The 19,994-nt window shown below is 40.5% G+C and overlaps 2 protein-coding genes across 2 annotated transcripts in view; one reads left to right on the forward strand and one right to left on the reverse strand.

Moving 5' to 3' along the window:
• Positions 1-11,235, forward strand: part of LOC107702773 (leukotriene B4 receptor 1-like) — a 20,596-nt gene extending 9,361 nt beyond the window's left edge. Inside the window, exons 3-4 of the mRNA XM_016505186.1 lie at positions 9,199-9,466; positions 10,388-11,235. Of these exons, the coding sequence (XP_016360672.1) occupies positions 9,199-9,466; positions 10,388-10,759 (640 nt within the window). The 3' untranslated portion in view covers positions 10,760-11,235. The remainder of the gene's footprint in view (positions 1-9,198; positions 9,467-10,387) is intronic.
• Positions 11,236-12,260: 1,025 nt separating this feature from the next.
• LOC107702774 (C-type mannose receptor 2-like) overlaps positions 12,261-19,994 on the reverse strand; it is a 42,116-nt gene continuing 34,382 nt past the window's right edge. Inside the window, exons 3-5 of the mRNA XM_016505187.1 lie at positions 16,068-16,424; positions 12,793-13,134; positions 12,261-12,622 (exon numbers count right to left, since the gene is read on the reverse strand). Coding sequence (XP_016360673.1) covers positions 12,261-12,622; positions 12,793-13,134; positions 16,068-16,424 — 1,061 coding nt within the window. The remainder of the gene's footprint in view (positions 12,623-12,792; positions 13,135-16,067; positions 16,425-19,994) is intronic.

The raw sequence follows: 19,994 nt of genomic DNA on the forward strand, positions 1-19,994 counted from the left end.
CGCGACCTGGGAGTAGGAATAGGGCGAGAGAGAGACGGAAGGGAAGGGGGGGGAGGAGAGAGAGAGAGATTAAAAGGGGGCTCGCCAACCCCCGGGCACGCCACCAGATGGTCTTCAGCCAGCTGGATGGCCTGCGGCAGCGACGTCGGGCGGTGGCACTGGACCCACTCGGCCGTCCCCCGTGGTAGCCGAGTGACGAACTGCTCCAGCACCACCAGATCGACCACTCCCTCGACGTCGCGTTCCTCTGCCAGCAGCCATTTGCGGCACGCGTCCCGGAGCTGTTGGGCCATCACGAATGGCCGGCCACTGTCCCCCAGCTCCCTTGACCGGAAGCGTTGCCGATGTTGTTCGGGGGTACGGCCGACTCGTTGAAGGATGGCCCGCTTAAGATCATCGTAGGCCAGGAGGTTTGCAACAGGCAGCTGTTGGGCTGCCACCTGTGCTTCCCCAGTCAGCAGCGGGATCAGGCGCACCGGCCATTGGCTGCGCGCCCAGCCGCACGCCTCCGCTGTCCTCTCGAAGAGGTCCACGAAAGCCTCCGGATCATCCTGTGGACCCATCTTCATCAGCGGGACGTGGGCGATGGAGGGGGCTGCTGCTGGGGCAGCCTCCCGGCCAAGCAAACTCCGGAGGACCCGCCGGTCCTCATCCTGTGCCTGGACCAACAGCCGGAACCAATCCTCCTGCTCCAGCTTGAGGTCCATCAGCGCCTGATGTTGGGTTTGGTGAAGCCCGGCGAGTGACTTCACGAGCTCCGCAAGTGGCGTGGGCTGAGCTGGCTGCATGGCGGCGTGCCGGCTTCCTCGTCCCGGGTTTCGGCACCAGTGTAGCAAAGTTTGGAGTTCGGGAAGAAGGACGAGGAAGTCAGGGGTGGCGGGTAGACCTTTTATTGGTCGCCACAAACAACATATAACACAATGAGCACTTCTCGGGTTTCGCAGTCATGTGTCGTTGCACACTCTGCTGTCTCTCTCCTCCTCTCCCAGGTCGGCGGCCGCTTATCTCTCGTCTCCCTGCCAATCACTGGAATTGCAGACAGGTGTTAATCATTATTCACTTGACCTCCTTATCACCGCTCGTCTCCAAACCTGCTCTCCTGCTGCAGCCTTTCGCCTTCCCCCGCCCCCCTCGCCACAATCTCCTTACTATTTCCCCTGACACATTCATGGTAATTACTTTTGCTGGTGCTTTGCGGCTAGCTTTAGCCTATTGCGTGCATTTGAACGCAGAACTGTTCAGCTGCACTGATGGCACGCACCATACATACTGCTGCTGCGGTACACTAAACACCTTCGAGCTGCTCTTGACAGTCGCGGCAGCACGGTCTCGTGTTGTTTCCACCAGCGCTGCTAAATTTTTTTATTTTTTCATCACTAATTGATGGATGTCTAAAATATAAAAATAAGGAGAAGCCTAAAACAAGCCCGATGCCCGGCCCGCGTCTTAACTATGACGTGTCCCGAAGCCCGGCCCGAGGGGCGTAAAAAAGTCAGGGTCCGTCGGGCCCGGGCTGAAATGCAGGGCTCTAGTACAGGCAAAAGGAAACTCCCATACTATGCAGCAATCATCCTTAATTGCAGAAATGTGGCAACACATCTCTGGAGAGAACCACAGATTGTTACATTCGAAAGTGCTTTCCATATTTGGATTAACATAGGCTACATTTGTGAATGCACATTTTCTGCAATGTCGCGCGTGTATGTAAATATGTAATATGTAAATGATATGCGTGCGGCCCGTGAGACTTGCACTTGGACCAGTGCGGCCCAGTGGAAAAAAAGGTTGAGAACCACTGCTGTAGATAATGATATCATCCAGGTAGGCAGCGGCATACACATAATGGGGACGGAGGACTTTGTCCTTGAGGCACTGAAAGGTAGCGGGAGCCCCGAACAGCCCGAATGGAAGCGTGACAAATTGGTGTAATCCAAACGGCGTGGTGAAGGCTGTCTTTTCTTTGGATAATGGCGATAAGGGGATCTGCCAATACCCTTTTGTCAAATCCAGTGTCGAGTAAAAGCGAGCCGAACCTAACCAATCAAGCAGCTCGTCAACTCGGGCATTGGATAAGCATCAAATTTTGACACAGAAACGGACAGAGCCGTCCATTTTAGGAACTAAAACAATCAGGCTCGCCCAGTCACTATGTGATTCTTCTATTACACCGACCTCCAGCATGGCCTTTAAATCATCCTGAACCACTTTTATCTTGTGTTTGGGTAAACGATAGGGGTGGTTACGGGCCACTTCACCGGGGATTGTTTCGATATGGTGCTGTATGGGGTCCGTGTGGCCGGGCAGGCGTGAAAAGCTGCAGCGGCGAGAGGTGATCTCCCCCAGGGATCAGAGCAAGCGGATTGGCTTTGACAGCTGCTTCTGGTCCGAGATACTCCTCTGCCGAAACAGCCACTGCTAACTCAACCGAGGTCTCCTCCTGCCAGCGTTTCAACAGGCTGAGATGATAAATTTGATGTGAATCACCCCTGTCCGTTTGTTTAACCTCATAACCGAGATCCCCTACCCGCCGTGTAACCAAAAAAGGTCCTTGCCACTTTGCAAGTAATTTGGAACTAGATGTTGGAAGTAACACAAGTACTTTATCTCCCGGTGTAAATTGACTTTCTCGCGTACCCCTGTTGTACAGCTGACTTTGTTTGTCCTGAGCCTGGAGCAAATGTTCCATAGAGAGCCGCCCCAAGGTGTGGAGTTTTGCCCGGAGATCCATGACATACTGAATTTCACTTCGACTGTTTGAAGGCCCCTCCTCCCAAGCCTCTCTAATGATGTGAAGCACCCCATGGGGCCGACGACCATACAGAAGCTTGAATGGGGAAAACCCAGTGGAGGCTTGTGGGACCACCCGCACCGTGAACAACAGGGGCTCGAGCCACTTATCCCAATTTTTGGCGTCCTCTCTTACAAATTTACGAACCATGGATTTCAAAGTGTGATTAAATCGTTCCACCAAACCATCCGTTTGTGGGTGATAAATGCCGGTGCGGATCGATTTAATGCCCAACAGTTTGTATAATTTGCTTATTGTACATGACATAAACGCCGTGCCCTGATCAGTGAGAATCTCCTTGGGGATTCCCACCAGGGAGATAATGCAAAACAGTGCGTCCGCCACACTCTTGCAGAAATGTTGTGCAACGGCACTGCTTCCGGATATCGTGTTACATAATCCACCAGAACAAATGCAAAACGATGGCCACGTGCTGAACGTTCTAATGGCCCGATGAGGTCCATACCAATTCTCTTGAAGGGGGACTCCACTAATGGCAATGGCGCTTTTAAAATGGCCGAGGGATTAACCAGCTGACATTCACAACATGCCACACACCACCGGCGGACATGCTCGTGAATGCCTGGCCAAAAAAATCGGCCATGAGACGTTCACATGTTTTTGCTTCCCCCAAGTGGCCTGCCATGGGACTACAATGAGCCGCCTGGAAAAGCATTTCCCAACGGCTTTTTGGCACTAATAACTGCATTGCATCTTCTCTTGTCTGGGCGTCTTGGGTCACCCGATACAACCTATCTTTTATAATGGAAAAATAGGGATAGGAGAGAAGCTGATCAGGCTGGAGAAGCTGTCCGTCGATGCCGCGGACCCTGTCAAATGCATTTTTTAGCGTCTCATCCCAAGACTGCTTGAGAGGAAAGTCATCTCGTTCAGGCGGCAATAACTCCGCCCTCACTCTCGTTTCCTCTGAGTCAGTCTGAGACAGTCCCAGAACAGCATCCCCTGCCTGAGCCACCGCCTCTCCGCTCCCCAGTCCTGTCTTCCAAGAGACATCCGCACACAAAATCCCCAATAATTGTGTAAATGCTGGCCAATCCGTACCCAAAATCAGCGGATGCCTAAGGTTGGGATTAACTGACACCTTAATTATATGCTTTTCCCCCCGGAATTGAATACCTACAGGCACTAGCAGGCAGACGACCACATCCCCATGCACACACCTTACCTTAACCTTGCGGGTTCATATAGAAATTCCCCTTTCTGCATCAGGCATTGATGAATAGAGGTTTGGTTACAGCCTGAATCCACCAAAGCCCGATATGTGGTGAGCGGTCTGCTATATCCGTCCTCCCCCCAATCACTAGAATTAAAGACAGGTGTTAGACCTCATTCACTTGACCTCCTTATCACCGCTCGTCTCCACACTCTTTCCCTTGCTGCAGACTCTGCCCTACCACGGCCCCCTCGCCACAGAAGTACTCCTGTGTTTTTACTTAAAGTGCCCCATTATGGATTTTTGAAAATTACCTTTCATGCGGTGTGTAACACAGCTGAAATGGCGGCGCGCACGGACGCAGTGGCTTTTAGCTCTCCTGTTTGGTGTTTTGTTTGTGTGGTTTTATATTTGTTTTCGAATTTGTTTGTCGAGACATGCAATGCATACATTGCCTACAGTCTTATAGTCTTATTTATTGTCTGTGGTTATATGTTTGTTTTTCTAACACCAGTCAGGAGCAGTGCTCCTAATTTCGTTGTATACAGAAAAATACAATGACAATAAAGGCATTCAATTCAATTCAATTCAATTCAATTTACTTACTCTCAGATCGCAGCTCTGATATCTCACTGAGATTTTCGCTTATTTAAGCCAAGATGTCAAGACATGCAATGCATACATTGCCTACGAACGTCAGAACTTAATCAAGTACGGATTTCAGTGCAAGCGAACCGTTACAAGTGATTTTCAGTGGACTCACAACATACCGGAGGACATAGCAAGAGCGCCGGGATCTCCGTGGATTGTTATCGGACCCAGCAGACGACGCAGGCGGCGGAGGGAGAGGAAGCAAAAGCGAGGACGCCGGGCAGGCCTACATATTCGGCTACGTAAACAACCGATTAAACCACCGCTTCCGAGCATATTTCTCACCAACGCCAGATCAATAACTCACAAAATGGATGAGTTGGAGCTACAGTTAGCAAGAAATCGTCTTGTTCGTGATTGCTGTGTGATGATAATAACCGAAACCTGGCTGCACACGTTAATTCCCGATGCTGCGGTTCAACAAACAGGATGCACAATCCACCAGCAAGACAGAAACAAAGACTCGGGTAAGAGCAGAGGAGGGGGACTTTGCATCTTTGTGCACAATGATTGGTGTAACAACAGCAATATTATAGACACGTACTGCTCGCCTGACTTAGAAGCGCTGTCTGATATATGCAGACCGTTCTATTTACCGAGGGAGCTAACAGCAGTAATAGACTGCTGTGTACATTCCTCCAGACGCTAACGCTAGCGCAGCTCTCACTCAGTTACACAGCACTATAAATGAACACCAACGGAACCATCCAGACGGAGTGCACATCATAGCGGGTGATTTTAATCAGTGCTCACTACCCTCCCTGGAAAGCATTGCTCGCTCCCATTATCTCTCATTATCTTATAATCAGGCCTCAAAGTAGGAAATAGTATGTGCCGATATTCCCCGCATTTGCTTTTTGACGTCAATCAGTTAGTATCAGTATCAGCAAAACACTCTGTATTAAATGTACACTTTCTCAAGCACATACAACATATCGGCACACACAGCTAATGTTCTTATGGTCACATTTCCTCAATAAAAATGTATCTGAAAGCATCAGTTACCTGTCCAAGCATTGAAGGGATGTGGGACAAGGGCCAAAAATATCATCAAGGACACAACCCATCCAGGACACCACCTGTTTAATCTTCTGCCCTCAGGCAGGCGGTACAGATCCTTAAGAGCAAAAACCACTCGCTTACAGAACAGTTTCTTCCCACTTGCTATCAGGACTTTAAACTCATAAAATGCACTAATGCCAAAATACTATTCCAACCACGTTATTCTTTTAACTACAGTCACTTATTTCATTCAAATTTCTTCTGTCTATACTGCTGCTATACAACATGCAATATACAATATTGTACAATATGCAGTATGTCAATCTGCAATACCACTGTCTGAACAATTTATTTATCAGAACTTCAAACAATGCACTAAATAGTATGTCAGGGTGAAATACCATATCTGGTTACTAAATGTGAACACTATATCTGCAGTAAAGGTGCAATAATATATGTGCAATAATATACACTATATGTCAATGTGCAATACTATCTCTAGTCACTAAATCACCACAGTTACTCATTCCATTTAAATTGTACTTTTGTATAAACTTACTGTGCATATCAAGGTGAAGGCCAACGTGCAATACTATAAATGGTCACTTTACTCGGATTGCTCAATGTGAATATCAGGACTCAGTCACTTGTTGTATTTACTTGTAAAATTGTACTGTACAGTCTTATAGTATTTATTGTCTGTGGTTATATGTTTGTTTTTCTAACACCAGTCAGGAGTAGTGCTCCTAATTTCGTTGTACACAGAAAAATACAATGACAATAAAGGCATTCAATTCAATTCAATTCAGCTCTAAGTGAATGAAAATAGCCTGCACAGTTTTAAATCTGAAAGTGCACCATGTATAAAGTTGTTGTCTCTCAAAAGAAAGAGTTGACTCTGAATCATTTAAATGAGCCGTTTTTAAAAACGAATCCGAAGCCATTTTTTTATGTTGACATCAACATGAAACATTAGCATATTGCCCGCCCACTTGTTGTGCGCGCAATCCTGGGAAAACTTGACCATTGGTCGATTTTTGCATTGGTCTGAATGAAAATGCAAATTCATTCTTTGCCACTAGGTGGCACTTTTGGAGCAGTAAAAATAGGATCCCCAGTTATGGTACACAAAGCAGCACTGCAAAACGCTGCTTTATCAGGCATTACAGGCATGATGAAATTAAAATGAAATCAACCATTCAGACCAATCACCGCAGATTAGTGTCACGCAAAGGAGGGGTTTGGAAAAATGAATCTTGAGCGCATCGTTTGGGAGTCGTTGAGCAAATAAGGTAAAAATAAATATTATAAGACAATGAAAGTGTTTATTGACCTTGCATGCATGTCAACCTGTTGTTGGGGACTCCCAAAACAAAAATATGAACATTTCATAATCCAAAATAGGGGCACTTTAAGTAAAAATCGGTCTTTACAACTTTCACTTGTAATGGAGTAACATTTGACCAGCAGTGTCTGTACTTTCACTCAAGTAAGGGAGTTGTGTACTTTGTCCACCTCTGGTAATACTTGATTTCAGCCTTCATCCATTCACCCTACTTTTAAGCTCAGACCACCAACCATAAATGCTTAATATTGTCTGATTATGGTGATATAATGAAACAAATAGCCTAATGCCAGGTTCAGACTACACGATATTTTGTCTTTAACGACGCACGTGATGTCATCGAGAAGGCGGAACTAGCGACTGACTTCCGAAAACAAGAGTGTAAACATTGCTGAAGTGCTTCCGCTATAGTTCGCCAGCATTTTTCTTTCTTTGTTCTGTCATGGTAGTCCCTCGATGACACATCATACAGGCAGGAGTAGCCTACTGTTGCCACAGCTCCACAAACCTTTCCTCCATAATTCCACCTAGCAGCACCATCATCTCTCTTTCGTTTTGCCATGTTTGAAACCTGTGTTTGAAAGAGCTTCTGTGCCGCTATTGGTCAACGTCACCAATGTGACAGAACTCATCGTGGACGATGGAAAAAAATTAAACATGCTAGTCTTTCTGTTGTGATGTCGTGAAGCATCGCAGACGCGGAATCGGTTGTCGTCCACTATGACACACTACACGTGCTGAAACGATGGAATCTTGCATCCCGACGCCCATTGTCGTTTACGAATCCCCACGACACCCTACGTCAAGCAAATCGTGGCAAAATCGTGCTAAAATCGTGTAGTCTGAACCGGGCATAACAGTCTTTGCCTTATTGATCTTCCCTTAAAAAAATAACCATGGATTTATTGAAGTAAAAGTGTAGTAACCATGTTTTTTGGCATATTGATTACCATTTGTATAACAAAGTTTTACTACATATACAAAGGTTAAACTAAGGCTAGTGTAGCAAAACCATGGTTAATTTGTGGTTACCATGGTTTAACTATAGTAACCAGGTTTTATTTGTAGTAAAACCATGGTTAATTTTCATAAGGGTTGTGGGATAAATGATGCTGTACACATGGTAATTTTTAATTTGTTAATTTTACGTAAAAAAATTGCCTCCGAAAAATCTCACCATCTCAATTCAGTTCATGACGCGTAATTGTAAAAAGTGCTGTAAAAAAACGCTCGTCAACTTTGATAACCTGTTTATTTCGCATATTAAACGAGGAGGAGGAGTTCTCTAAACACATATCCTACACTCGAAATTCATAAGTGATTAGACATTATCAATCAAGAACTTATAGAAGTAGTATAAATGAGATGTATTAATAAGCAATACAATTAGCTTGCTCATTACCAGTGTTGGGGAGTAATTACATGTAATGGAGTTACATAATTTATTTACAAAATAAATGTAACTGTAATCTGTTACAGTTTCTGGGAAAATGTGTAGTTAAATTAGAGTTATTGATGAAAATGTTAACAATTACAAAGGGGGTTACATCGGAATATTTTAACACACACACACACACACACACACACACACACACACACACACGTTTGTTTATGTGAATTGTGGGGACTTTGCATAGACTTCTATTACTTTTATACTGACCAAACAATATTTTTTATAACCCTAAACCTACCCCTTACAGAAAACCTGTTTGCATTGTTACACTTTCAGATAAACATCATTTACTATTTTTAATAATTTTAATGTCAACAATTACAGGATTTACTATATTTGTGGGGACAAGGATAACCCTAACTCACAATGTAGCATAAACAAGTACACACACACACACACACACAGATTTAATTGATTCTTTCGCAAATTGCATTGACTGCTCTAAAATATGTTTCAGAAGTTTAGGACACAGAATAGCACACGTGCTTATTTGATTTGAGAATAACAGTTGAAGACGTTCATTAGAAATTTAGATAAGTAATCAAAAAGTAATCTAATGTGATCAGTTACACTACTTTAATTAAGCAATTGAAATAGTTACACTACTTGTTACATTTTAAATAAGGTAACAAATTACATTTCCAAATTAACCTCCGCAGCTTGTATCAACAACGAGGACTAGCACCATTGGTTTTATAAATAATTGTAATCTTCTTTATGTCCTTCTTTTTATCTGACAGTCAACCTGTTTCATTGTATTTTTCACATCTTCTTTGCACCGACAGTACCGTGAGGCCATTCCGTCCAGGTATGCATGTGTGTATGCCGTACCACTGGGAGAGCGACGGTCATGAAGTCTTTCAGTACCTGTCTGAGACTATCCTGGGTTTCCTGCTGCCCTTCACCTTCATCCTGTTCTGCTACATCTCAGTGATCTGTCGGCTGCGGAGCACAATGTTCCACCGCAAAGGAAGAGGAAACGCCCTCATCCTCCTCATCATCGTTGCGTTCACCGCCTTCTGGCTGCCGTATCACCTCATCAACATCCTACAGGTGAGCAACACCGCTTAATATGTGACCTTGGCAGTGAAAACCCAGCTAAAGTCTTTTTTTTTGTGATTTACTGTTTTCTACATAAAATCATACATACTCAACATTCTGTGAAAATGTAACCTTGATATCTTTAATAATGACTAAGACCATGTCATTAATGGTTGACATCAAACTTTGATGCTTGTTAAAATTAGTTGTTCAAATTTAGCTAACTTTAAGTATACCAGTTTAGTATACCAAAAGTGCAATTGCAGGGCATTTTTATTAAGTACATAATATGTAAATGTATTTGTAGTATTCTTAGCATGAAATAAATGTATTTCAAATACATTTTAGTATATTTTTTTTTGACTAGAGTATTTACATGAAAGGAGGCAAATCATGCAGGAAGCTTGAATATCCATTCTGATTGGTCAGTTTGTGAATAAGATTTTTTTAAGCTGTCAACTCACTAATGAAATAAAATGAGACCTTTTAAATTAAAAATGCATTTAGACCATGTCAAAGATTGAAATCATAGTGACAATAATGGTTGAAATCAAACTTTGATGCTTGTTATCTCATAATTAGATTTAGAAAAATATTGGTCTTTAAAGCCAAGATATTTAAAGTGTTCCTGAAGTATACTTGCAATAGTTCCACTTCAGCACAATCAAATTGACTTCAGTATATCTTTCATTGCACTACTTCCACACAATTAAAGTGCATTAAATACAAAATTAGTTGTTCCGATTTAGCAGACTTTAGTATACCAAAAGTGCAATTGCAGGGCATTTTTATTAAGTACATAATATGTAAATGTATTTGTAGTATACTTGCATGAAATAAATTATTTCAAATAATGCAGTCAGTTTTCTCTCATTTTATGTCAGCCCACAAAAGCACTTGTCATTTCTCTTTCTTGTTGGTCTGTTCTCACAGGTGATTGGTGTGATGCAGGGCTCCTCCTCTTCTATTTTAAAAGCGGCAAAAGTGGCACGTCCCAATGTGACGGCATTCGCCTTCATGAGCAGCAGCGTGAACCCCGTCCTGTACGTGTTTGCCGGCAGCTCTCACATCCGTCAGGCTGGTCTAGGCTTCATGGCCAAACTCTTCGAAGGAACCAATTCAGAGTCTGCCTCCACCCGCAGCAGTCGCGGCTCTAATGCAGAGAGCTCTGTTTTCACCAAGCTGTCCTTCAAGCTCAGTCGTAAAGGGGACGGGGCGAGAGCCGAGACCCCTGGTGGTGAAGACGAGACCATGGCAGATGTACAAAACAGAGATGAGATGAAGACTCTGACCACCCTGCATTAAAGTGCTCATATCTATTCTCCTGAGGTCCATTTATAATGTTAGACAATGTTGTTGGACTCTCAGTATCCCAACTGAAATATCATCTTCTGTTGCTGCTGTTTCAGAATAAAAGTGTTATTTTCTCTGTCTAAAAACGTAATTGTGATTGGCTGGAATGTGAGCGTTAAAACATTATCACATTTTTTTAGAAGATTTTCTTTGTGAAAAATTCTCATTTTGTTTTTTTTTCATACTCCTGCTGTTTACTGTATGTTTTTGTTTGTTTGTTTATTAAACATGAATATGAATTTGCATGTATACACATCCTCGTTCGTTTGCTTATGTCCACGCGACATTTAGCCGTTCAGGCTGGACTATATTTACATCTCTGACGTGAAATAAAAGTACAGTGAGTGTCATTGATCAAGTCATATTCCATTACATACAAGTCTTGTTTGTTAGTCTTATTAGTTTGACTCCTAAAAACAAAAAATATCCAATGCAATACGATGTTTTTTTTTTAATACATATACATTTTTTTTTAAGTATGTCAATGTATTTTTTCTTAGTATCATGAGAATCATTGTAAACACTTGCAATAATAAATGTAGATAATGAATGTTTAATTGTGCTTGTTCATCAGCTCCCTTTTAATAAACCCAAGTAACAACAACAGAGAAGTTACACTATGCCTAAAAATAAATAAATAAATAGGATTTAAAAGGATTTTTGCTCTATGTTGTAATTGAATGATAATTCAAAATAGCCAAATAAGATGAGATTGCTGGTTTTACAGGAGTTTATTCGAGCTGCTGCTGTTGACAATTATGTTTTAGTTTTACTTTTATGTTTAGCACAAACGTATTGTAAATATTTTACACCCAACCTTCCCTGCTTAAAGAATAAACAATATTCAAATTAGCTAAAGCACATAATGTTGGTGCTAACTAACACACATTCAACCAGTCATTTTTTATCTAAAAACATGATTAATACATCAAATGTAATATAAGAGAAAAAGAAGTATCCACACCAACAGAGATCCTTGAAACACAAATAAGGAACTTAAATTCTTGAATTATCTCATAATAAAATAGAAAGAAAACATTTTAAATATATTTCTAATAATGAGTATATATGAGTTTAAATAAGAAATGTTGAAAGAGTTTCTAAAAGCAAAATATGTAAACAGCAATTCTGGCCACTGAGGCTCTTAATATTAAGCAAACAAACCCACAGGAATCACACTGATACATCAAGAGAAATTCATCCACCTGCAGAAAAAAACAGACCCTCAAAAGAACAATCCATACAATTTACAGTGCAGTCAATACCAGTAATTGATTTGAACTGTTTAAACTATATTAACAAACATCTGAGCAAAAGATTTCTGCATTTAACCTCCAGGTGTGACTGCCTGCTGAGTTAGAAATTATTATTTGTAAAAAATATTGCTGATTAATGAAGTTAAAGGAACACACATTTTGTATCTCACATCAAAGGTCTGTGTATCCTTTCACTCTTAATATCTGCTGCAGATGAAGCTGAGTTTGTCGTGTTCAGGACGGCTGATCCAGCGCTGATCTCCTCCAGACTGAACTGCTCCAGATCTCACTGCGTCTTCACAGTCCTCCTCTGATGTGCCGTTCCCTGGAGCCCAGTTCTGATAGCACGCGGTCTCTCCATTCACCCAGAACCAGATGCCCACAGTGCAGGAGTGACGCAAACTCAACCACACCGCCGCAGTAGACGCTCGTTTAACCACGTTCCTCACCTCATGCTGAATCTCTTCTGAATGAACCGAGACCAGATCCACATGATTCTGTCTGCAGTATCTCAGAGCTTCAGACCACGTCAGATTCTCTCTGATCACAATCAGTTTATCTGGAAACCAAACAAAGCACAAGCAGAAACTAGAGAGAGACTGATCAAAAACAACATGCAGAACAAACACTGTGGATGAATTTGTCATGTCAGACATGTAGCGTCAACTTTAAGAGATCTGGAGGTGATGATGGATTGTGTGTGTGTGTGTTTTGTGAAGATCTACTCACCTTCATGACACACAAAAGAATATTGATTGATGCAAGAGACATCAAACCATTTTCCCTGAGCATTAACAGCTGCACAGTTTTCACCACGTCCATTATTATCAGGTTCACCAGACTTCCAGTATCTGAATGAGGAGTCACTCTGATCTGACCACTGCCATGAGTCTCTGAACAAACCGATCCAGACTTGTAATTCAAACAAATGACTACCATTAATTAATTTTTCAACTTGTTCACTCTCGTTCTGGTTCCTCACACTGACCAGATCAGTGTGATTCTGTCTGCAGTAACTCTGAGCATCTCTCCATTGCATTTGCTGATTCCCAAGGACAAATGCTGTGTTCGCTTTAAGAAAAAACAAATGGACAAAGTTTCATGAATCAGTTTGTACTATCATTCATGATCTTCTGAACCGGTTGATTCTCATTCTGGCTTCTCACGGTGACCAGATCAGTGTGGTAATGTCTGCAGTAACTCTGAGCATCTCTCCAATACTTCATCTGATTGACAAAGACGAGTTCTCTGTTCACTTTAAACAAAACAAATGGTAAAATATTCGTGAATCAGTTTGTTCATTATTCTTACACTGCTTTATAAAAACAAAACAAAAAAAAAACACTGTGCTTAGGGTTGCCACCTTCAGCGAGGTAAAATAAGGGACACCCATTCACAAAAAAAAAAAACCCAAGGACACAAATAATCAGTGAGGAAATCAGGGAGGCGCTTTGAGAGCGGCAGAAACAGCGGTTTCTCCAGTAATGGCTGTAATTAAAGCAGCTCCGCTCATGAACGCTACTTTATCAGATAAAATAAAAAAGACATTCGGTTCCCTTCAGAGATACATTCATATAAAACACCCGTGCCACTACCTGGGGTGGCCAACCAGATTTCAGTAGGGCCACCACGTAGATATGCCCCTGAGTGGGAAGCCATTTTTGCTCTCATTTTAGCCATTTTTTGGTCTCACCTCAGTCATGGTCGCAAGAGAGCGCTGGTTATTCACTCCCCCCACCAACAATCCCTGCCGGACCTGAGACTCAAACCCACAACCTTCGGGTTACAAGTCCGACTCTCTAACCATTAGGCCATGACTGCCCCTGTGTTTGTGTGCTGTACACTGCAGTTCAATATATTAACTTACGGTGGCCAAGAGAGCTCAACGCGCTGCAACTTCAGAAAACATATGTAAATAGATTTATGGCCAGTGTCTAGATCAGTGGTTCCCAATCCTGGTCCTGGAGGCACCCCAACACTGCATGTTTTGCATGTGTCCTTAATCAAATGCACCTGATTCAAATCATCAGCTCATTAATAGAGACTTCAAGACCTGAAATTGGTGTGTCAGAGAAAGGAGACATGCAAAATGTGCAGTGTTGGGGTGCCTCCAGGACCAGGATTGGGAACCACTGGTCTAGATGATGCACTTCTAGATTTATTCAACTTCTCCTCGTTACTTGTTATGCACACAGCGTATATTATGTTTGCCTGTCTAACGAAGATATTTTCTGCTATATTGTGTATTGCATAGCTGGATACTTTGAGTAGTTCAATCAGTAATATTCGCTATAATCTGTGACGCACTTTATAGTTAGTCATATTTCCGTACGTGTGACAGTGCTTAGCAGCAGTTATTATTGCTTTGACCATGCTAGTAGTAATTAATTGCACGTTACTGTTTAGTTACTATTTAGTTATTGGATGAATGTATATTGATACTAATTTCATAATGTTGTTACTTATATTTGTTATTTGATTAATTTCAGAACCACACACATATAATATAAAGCCAACTGAAAGATTGTTTGCCCATGCCTACTTCAACTGTTCATTAAATACCCTCAGTTCAGCAATTGGTCTGGTTCCTGTGTCCTGACCGACACCCGGGAGTGATTACTACACAGAATAAGACCCGGCAATAGAACTTATATACAGTCCTTCTAAATCTCCCTAACACAAAGACTTCTACAACTTGTGACATACTGAATATTCATAATGTATTCAAGATGATTTTAAAGATATAACATAAAGTAACATTAGTGAAATTGTGATGAGTCTAAAGCTTTTTTTTTATTTGTCCATTGTGTTTCGTTGCATGTCTCTATGGAATACTTGATTCAGTCACAAAAAGCAGCATCAAAACGTCAAACAGAGAAAGATGTTACACTGCAGTTCAATATATTAACTTATGGTGGCCAAGAGAGCTCAACACGCTGCAACTTCAGAAAACATATGCAAATAGAAAAAGCACCAGCAAATGAAGAAAACATCTTCATCAGTTTGACAGCATATGTGCTGCAAATCCTCACAACACAAACAAATAAAGAAACACGCTACAGATACTCACAGACCACAACTAAATTACCTGAACAAAATTAAAATTTACCATTTTTTTTTTACCATTTGTGCAAATACAGTTGTACAAATTCCATGGTTAAATTATGGTTAGTGCAGTAAATCCATGGCTAATTTGTGCATGGTTACCATGGTTTAACTAGGCTATAGTAACCATTTTTTGTTTTTATTTAGTTTTTATATAATAAATGGCTGGCCCTAGCTGGCCCTATTCTGGTTCTGTACGCTGGACCAGACAGGTTCCACATGTCAGCCTCAAGCTTATTTAGGTTAATAATATTAGTCAAAAAAAAAACTAAGGAATTGTATGATAGGGATGTTCAAATAAACAAACATTTCACCTTTCAGAGCAAACGTTGATAAATATGTCCCCACCATGTTCGTCACTTTGCTATTCCCACATTTCCGATGTGGTCTGTGCCTATTTGCAGTGCGTTTCTGTTTTTGCAGCACATTTCTTTATTCGGTTGTGTTGTGAGCATTTGCCGCACATGTGTTGTCAAATTGATGAAGATGTTTTCTTAACTTGCATGTGTTTTTTCATTTGCAACGCATTGAGCTCTCTCGGCCACCGTATTAACTAGTTCATAGACTATTCATTTATGAATTAATATAGTTGCAGTGTTGATGCTCTTGGTCTTAATGCTCGATTGTTTTGTGATTAAATATACTGGACTTAAGTTAATCTACAAGTAAAAATTCACCCATTACAGGTTTGTGTTGAGATACTGAAAGCTGAAAATATCAAGCTATATCACCTCTAATCACTTCTGTATGTTTATTATGAATATTATCAGATCTTTAACAACTAAATGCACATCAGTCTATCTTTAGCTTATTTAATTGTAGGTTCCCATTGTGACAAATTACCCCATAGTGTAACAACAAAAGGAACTGTTGTTGTAATTTTAAATATCTAGGCTCACTGTTGCTGCAGATGAAACGTCGGGTAGCACTGCATGCCAAATCATGCCATTCTCTATTCAGCATCATAGCACAATCATCTCTGCCTTCTGGTTGTTGATCTCCCCAGTTCAGATAGAGTGCAGCTTCACCTGAAGACCACTGCCATTCATCACGACCCGTCTTCTGCAGCCCGATCATGACATAACTAAAACCTTCATCATTCACACTCTTCTTCAGCTCGTTCATGTCGTTCATGTTGTCAACGGTGGCCAGATCTGTGTATTTCTCTCTGCAGTATCTCTGAGCTTCAGTCCAGGTCTTCCTCTCATTTATAAAGTGATACTGACGCTGAACACATTCAGATACGGAGCAGAGAGCTGTGAAAGAGAGGCTTTGCTTTCATGATCTTCATAACAGGATCAAACCTAATGAAACTATAAACCATAAATAAAACCACAAACACACTCACCAATGAGAAGAAGAATGAAATCTAGAGTTTGGTCCATTTCTGAGAAAGAAAAAAAAAAATACTGAAAAACTAAAATATGCTTTGAATATTGAAATATGCTCACATTTTCAAACATGATTGTGTAATTTGAAAAAAAAAGCAGCATTTACTATTATTAAAATAACAAGTCTAATTCTAGTTAAAGAATGAACTTGTGAGTTATTCTTACTTTAGCGGTCGTGTGTTTCTGTCCTGAGTCTGATGTTTCTGTCTGCAGCTTCAGACTGTGTGATTAATATATCTGCTCTCATCTGTCATTCAACACGTCACATAATTTGTTTATTACTCTACAAACACCTATTTCACATTCACTTCCTTTATATTTGTGTATTTGCCCACTTTTCCCTAATTTACATATTGACACCTGTGTCAGTCGGTACATATTTTACCTAAACAGCTGCTTTAATGTTATTGGTGGGCTGCATACTTGTTTTACATCCCTGTTCAATTTGACATGTATGTTTGTATTTCTCTGAGCCACGTTTAGCTGGCTCTGAAACAAGCAACCCACTAATGAGCTGCATGGGGTGTGTTTCCCAAAACCTTCTTAATGATACATCTTTCTTAAGTTATACCTTAAGCTGTACCTTATCGTTAACATGTGTTTCTCAAAAAGTTCTTAAGTTTACCTTCTATAAGTCATACTTTCAAGGTTGGTCTGGGCCACTCTTATCTATACATCATCACTGCTGACAGTTCATAGTTCTTTACATATCAGTCTATACGAATATAATTTTGAAGTTGTAATACACCCAGTGTTCATTCAGGCTAACTGAAGTGTTTTCATGCAATGAATAAAATTGTCATTAGACTGATGGTTGTTAGCTTTTTAATTATATTATCCAAAGGTACATCAGCTGGCAAACCATTAGTCAGTAAAGGCTTAGGAGTCTATTTTTTAGTTTCTATTTTTTATGGATTATATCTGTATACCTTCCACCAGGCACAAAGTGATGGAGGAGTATCAAGGCTTACATGTCTTTACCAGAATCCCACGAGTAATATGGTTAATAATAAGGTTAGTAATAGTTGACGGGACACTAATCAGCTTTGACAACCCATCCGCACTCGACCAGGCCTTCATTTGGATTATTTTCATAAGATCCCATGACTCCAGATGAATGCACTTTCAACTATTTCTGAAGTGCTTTTTTTTATAAAGAACACCGCAACCTCCTAAGGTATAGTTCAGGGAACACGACTAGAAAAGGTACACCTTTAGTTAAGATATACCTTTAGAGTCTTCGTAGCGCAGACAACGTTATCAGGAAATACACCCCTTATTGATGAGAGTTGAGTTAATTCATGAAGACAGGTGATACTGGTTACTGAGAGCCTTTAACACTAGAACCACCACGGGTTTTTAAAACGTACATAAACGATTTTTAATAAAACATTCAAGTCTCCCAGTCACTGACTTTTACTAAAACTGTGTGATTTACAATCCCCTGTTGTTAAAAACTGTTTAGATAAAACCAGATCAAAAAACGGGGCATTTATACGTATAAGTGCCAGCGGGTCAAATTTACCCGCTATATAATGCCTGTATGTTCGCGCTGTGATTTTCGTGCTGCTTATGTTTTAACATAGTACATTGCTAGGCAACACCTTTCACTCACTGAATTAGCGGTTATCAGTTTCATAAATAAAGACAAAATGTGTAAAAGAAGGCGATTTATGAATGCTGAAGAGGTATGAGAAGCAATAACCCAGCATTTTTTATATACTATTAAATCGTACACAGTCTATGTTTTTGCTAAATGTAAAATATTAAAAGAGAGGTAAGAAATTATATTTTACATATAATTTTCAGATTATTGTCATGTAGGAAGAAAATAAGGAAATAGTCAGGAGACAAGAATTCTGGCTGTAGATGAGATTATTTAAGCAGATGTTCTGTTATCGGTTTTACGGTTATTTTGATGGTCTCTTTAGCATATTCTGTTGACTATAAGCAGAGATGTTTTTTAATGTATTTTAAATACGTATTTAATTACTAAACATGTATTTTGTAATTTGTAAAAAAAAAAAAGTATTTTTTTATTAAACTTTGAGAGACAGTATTTTGTATTTGAAATACTCAAAATACATAAATCAACTAGTTCATTTTATTCTTAGATAATACAATATCTTTCTTCACAAAAAAACACAACACTATTTATACATGTATTTATTTAACACACCAAGCTTCGCATTAACATTTCCTTGCATTTGTACATAACAGATCTGTACACACAAATACCATATCATTTTTATTTTGTATATTATGTTCTTTAAAAAAAAAATTATATTATTATTTCCCATTTACTTATTCTATTTTTATTATCTGTGTCTTGTCACTGTCACTCTGTTGTGGAAGCCTCTATCACCATAACACATTCCTTGTGTGAGTAAACATACCTGGCAATAAAGCTCTTGCTTCACCTGTATTAATGTACTGCCATCTATAGCCTATCCTAATTTTTGGCTAGATGCAAGTGAATCATATGACATGATGTTGGGTCGGGGTTAGTTCACCCCCCATCCCAAAAAAATAAAATAAAAAATCTGTTGTTAATTACTCACCCTCGTGTCATTCCACTCCAGATATTTTTGATGAAATGCGAGAGCTTTCTGTCCCTCTACAGTCAGTCATGCAACTTAAACATTCAAGGTCCAGAATGGTAGGAAAGACATCAAGTAATCCATGATATTAAGTATATCATTAAGTAATCCAATTTTATTAAGTGACATGAGTGCTTTTTTTTGCACAAAAAACATAATTTACAACTTTATTTCCAAAAATATTATCCAAACACATGCATTATGGTACTCTAGTGAACACTCTCTCGTATGCGTTGTGTTGACGCGAGTCTTCTATGGAATGAACACAACACAAATGCGTTTTAAATGGATAGTTCAACCAAAACTGAAAATTTTGTCATTGATTACTCACCCTCATGTCGTTCCAAACCCGTAAGACATTCATTCAGCTTCGGAACACAAATTAAAGGGGTCATATGATGCAATTTAAATGTTTCCTTTCTCTTTGGAGTGTTACAAGCTCTTGGTGCATAAAGAAGATCTGTAAAGTTGCAAAGACTAAAGTCTCAAATCCAAAGAGATATTCTTTACAAAAGTTAAGAGTCAGCCACACCTACCTAAAACGGCTCGTTCTAACACGCCCCCACATGTCTACGTCACTATGTGGGAAGATTTGCATAACGCCGCCCAAATGTTCACGCAAAGAAAGAAGGCGTAACTTTTATTCTCGCTGTAGTATTGTTGTTGCCGCCGCCATGTCGTGAAGACGCTGTGTGTTTCGTTGTGAAAGCGAAACTACTTTGTTTGGCCTTCCAAAAGAGGACGATATCTGCTTCGTCATGCCTGGAGCTGATCCGTGCTGGTTGCTGAGGAAATACTATAACTTTGCGCTGTGGATCGCCGGATCGGCTTTCAC

The sequence above is a fragment of the Sinocyclocheilus anshuiensis genome, unplaced genomic scaffold (genome assembly GCF_001515605.1).
Source record: "Sinocyclocheilus anshuiensis isolate Anshui unplaced genomic scaffold, SAMN03320099.WGS_v1.1 scaffold919, whole genome shotgun sequence".
NCBI lineage: Eukaryota > Metazoa > Chordata > Actinopteri > Cypriniformes > Cyprinidae > Sinocyclocheilus > Sinocyclocheilus anshuiensis.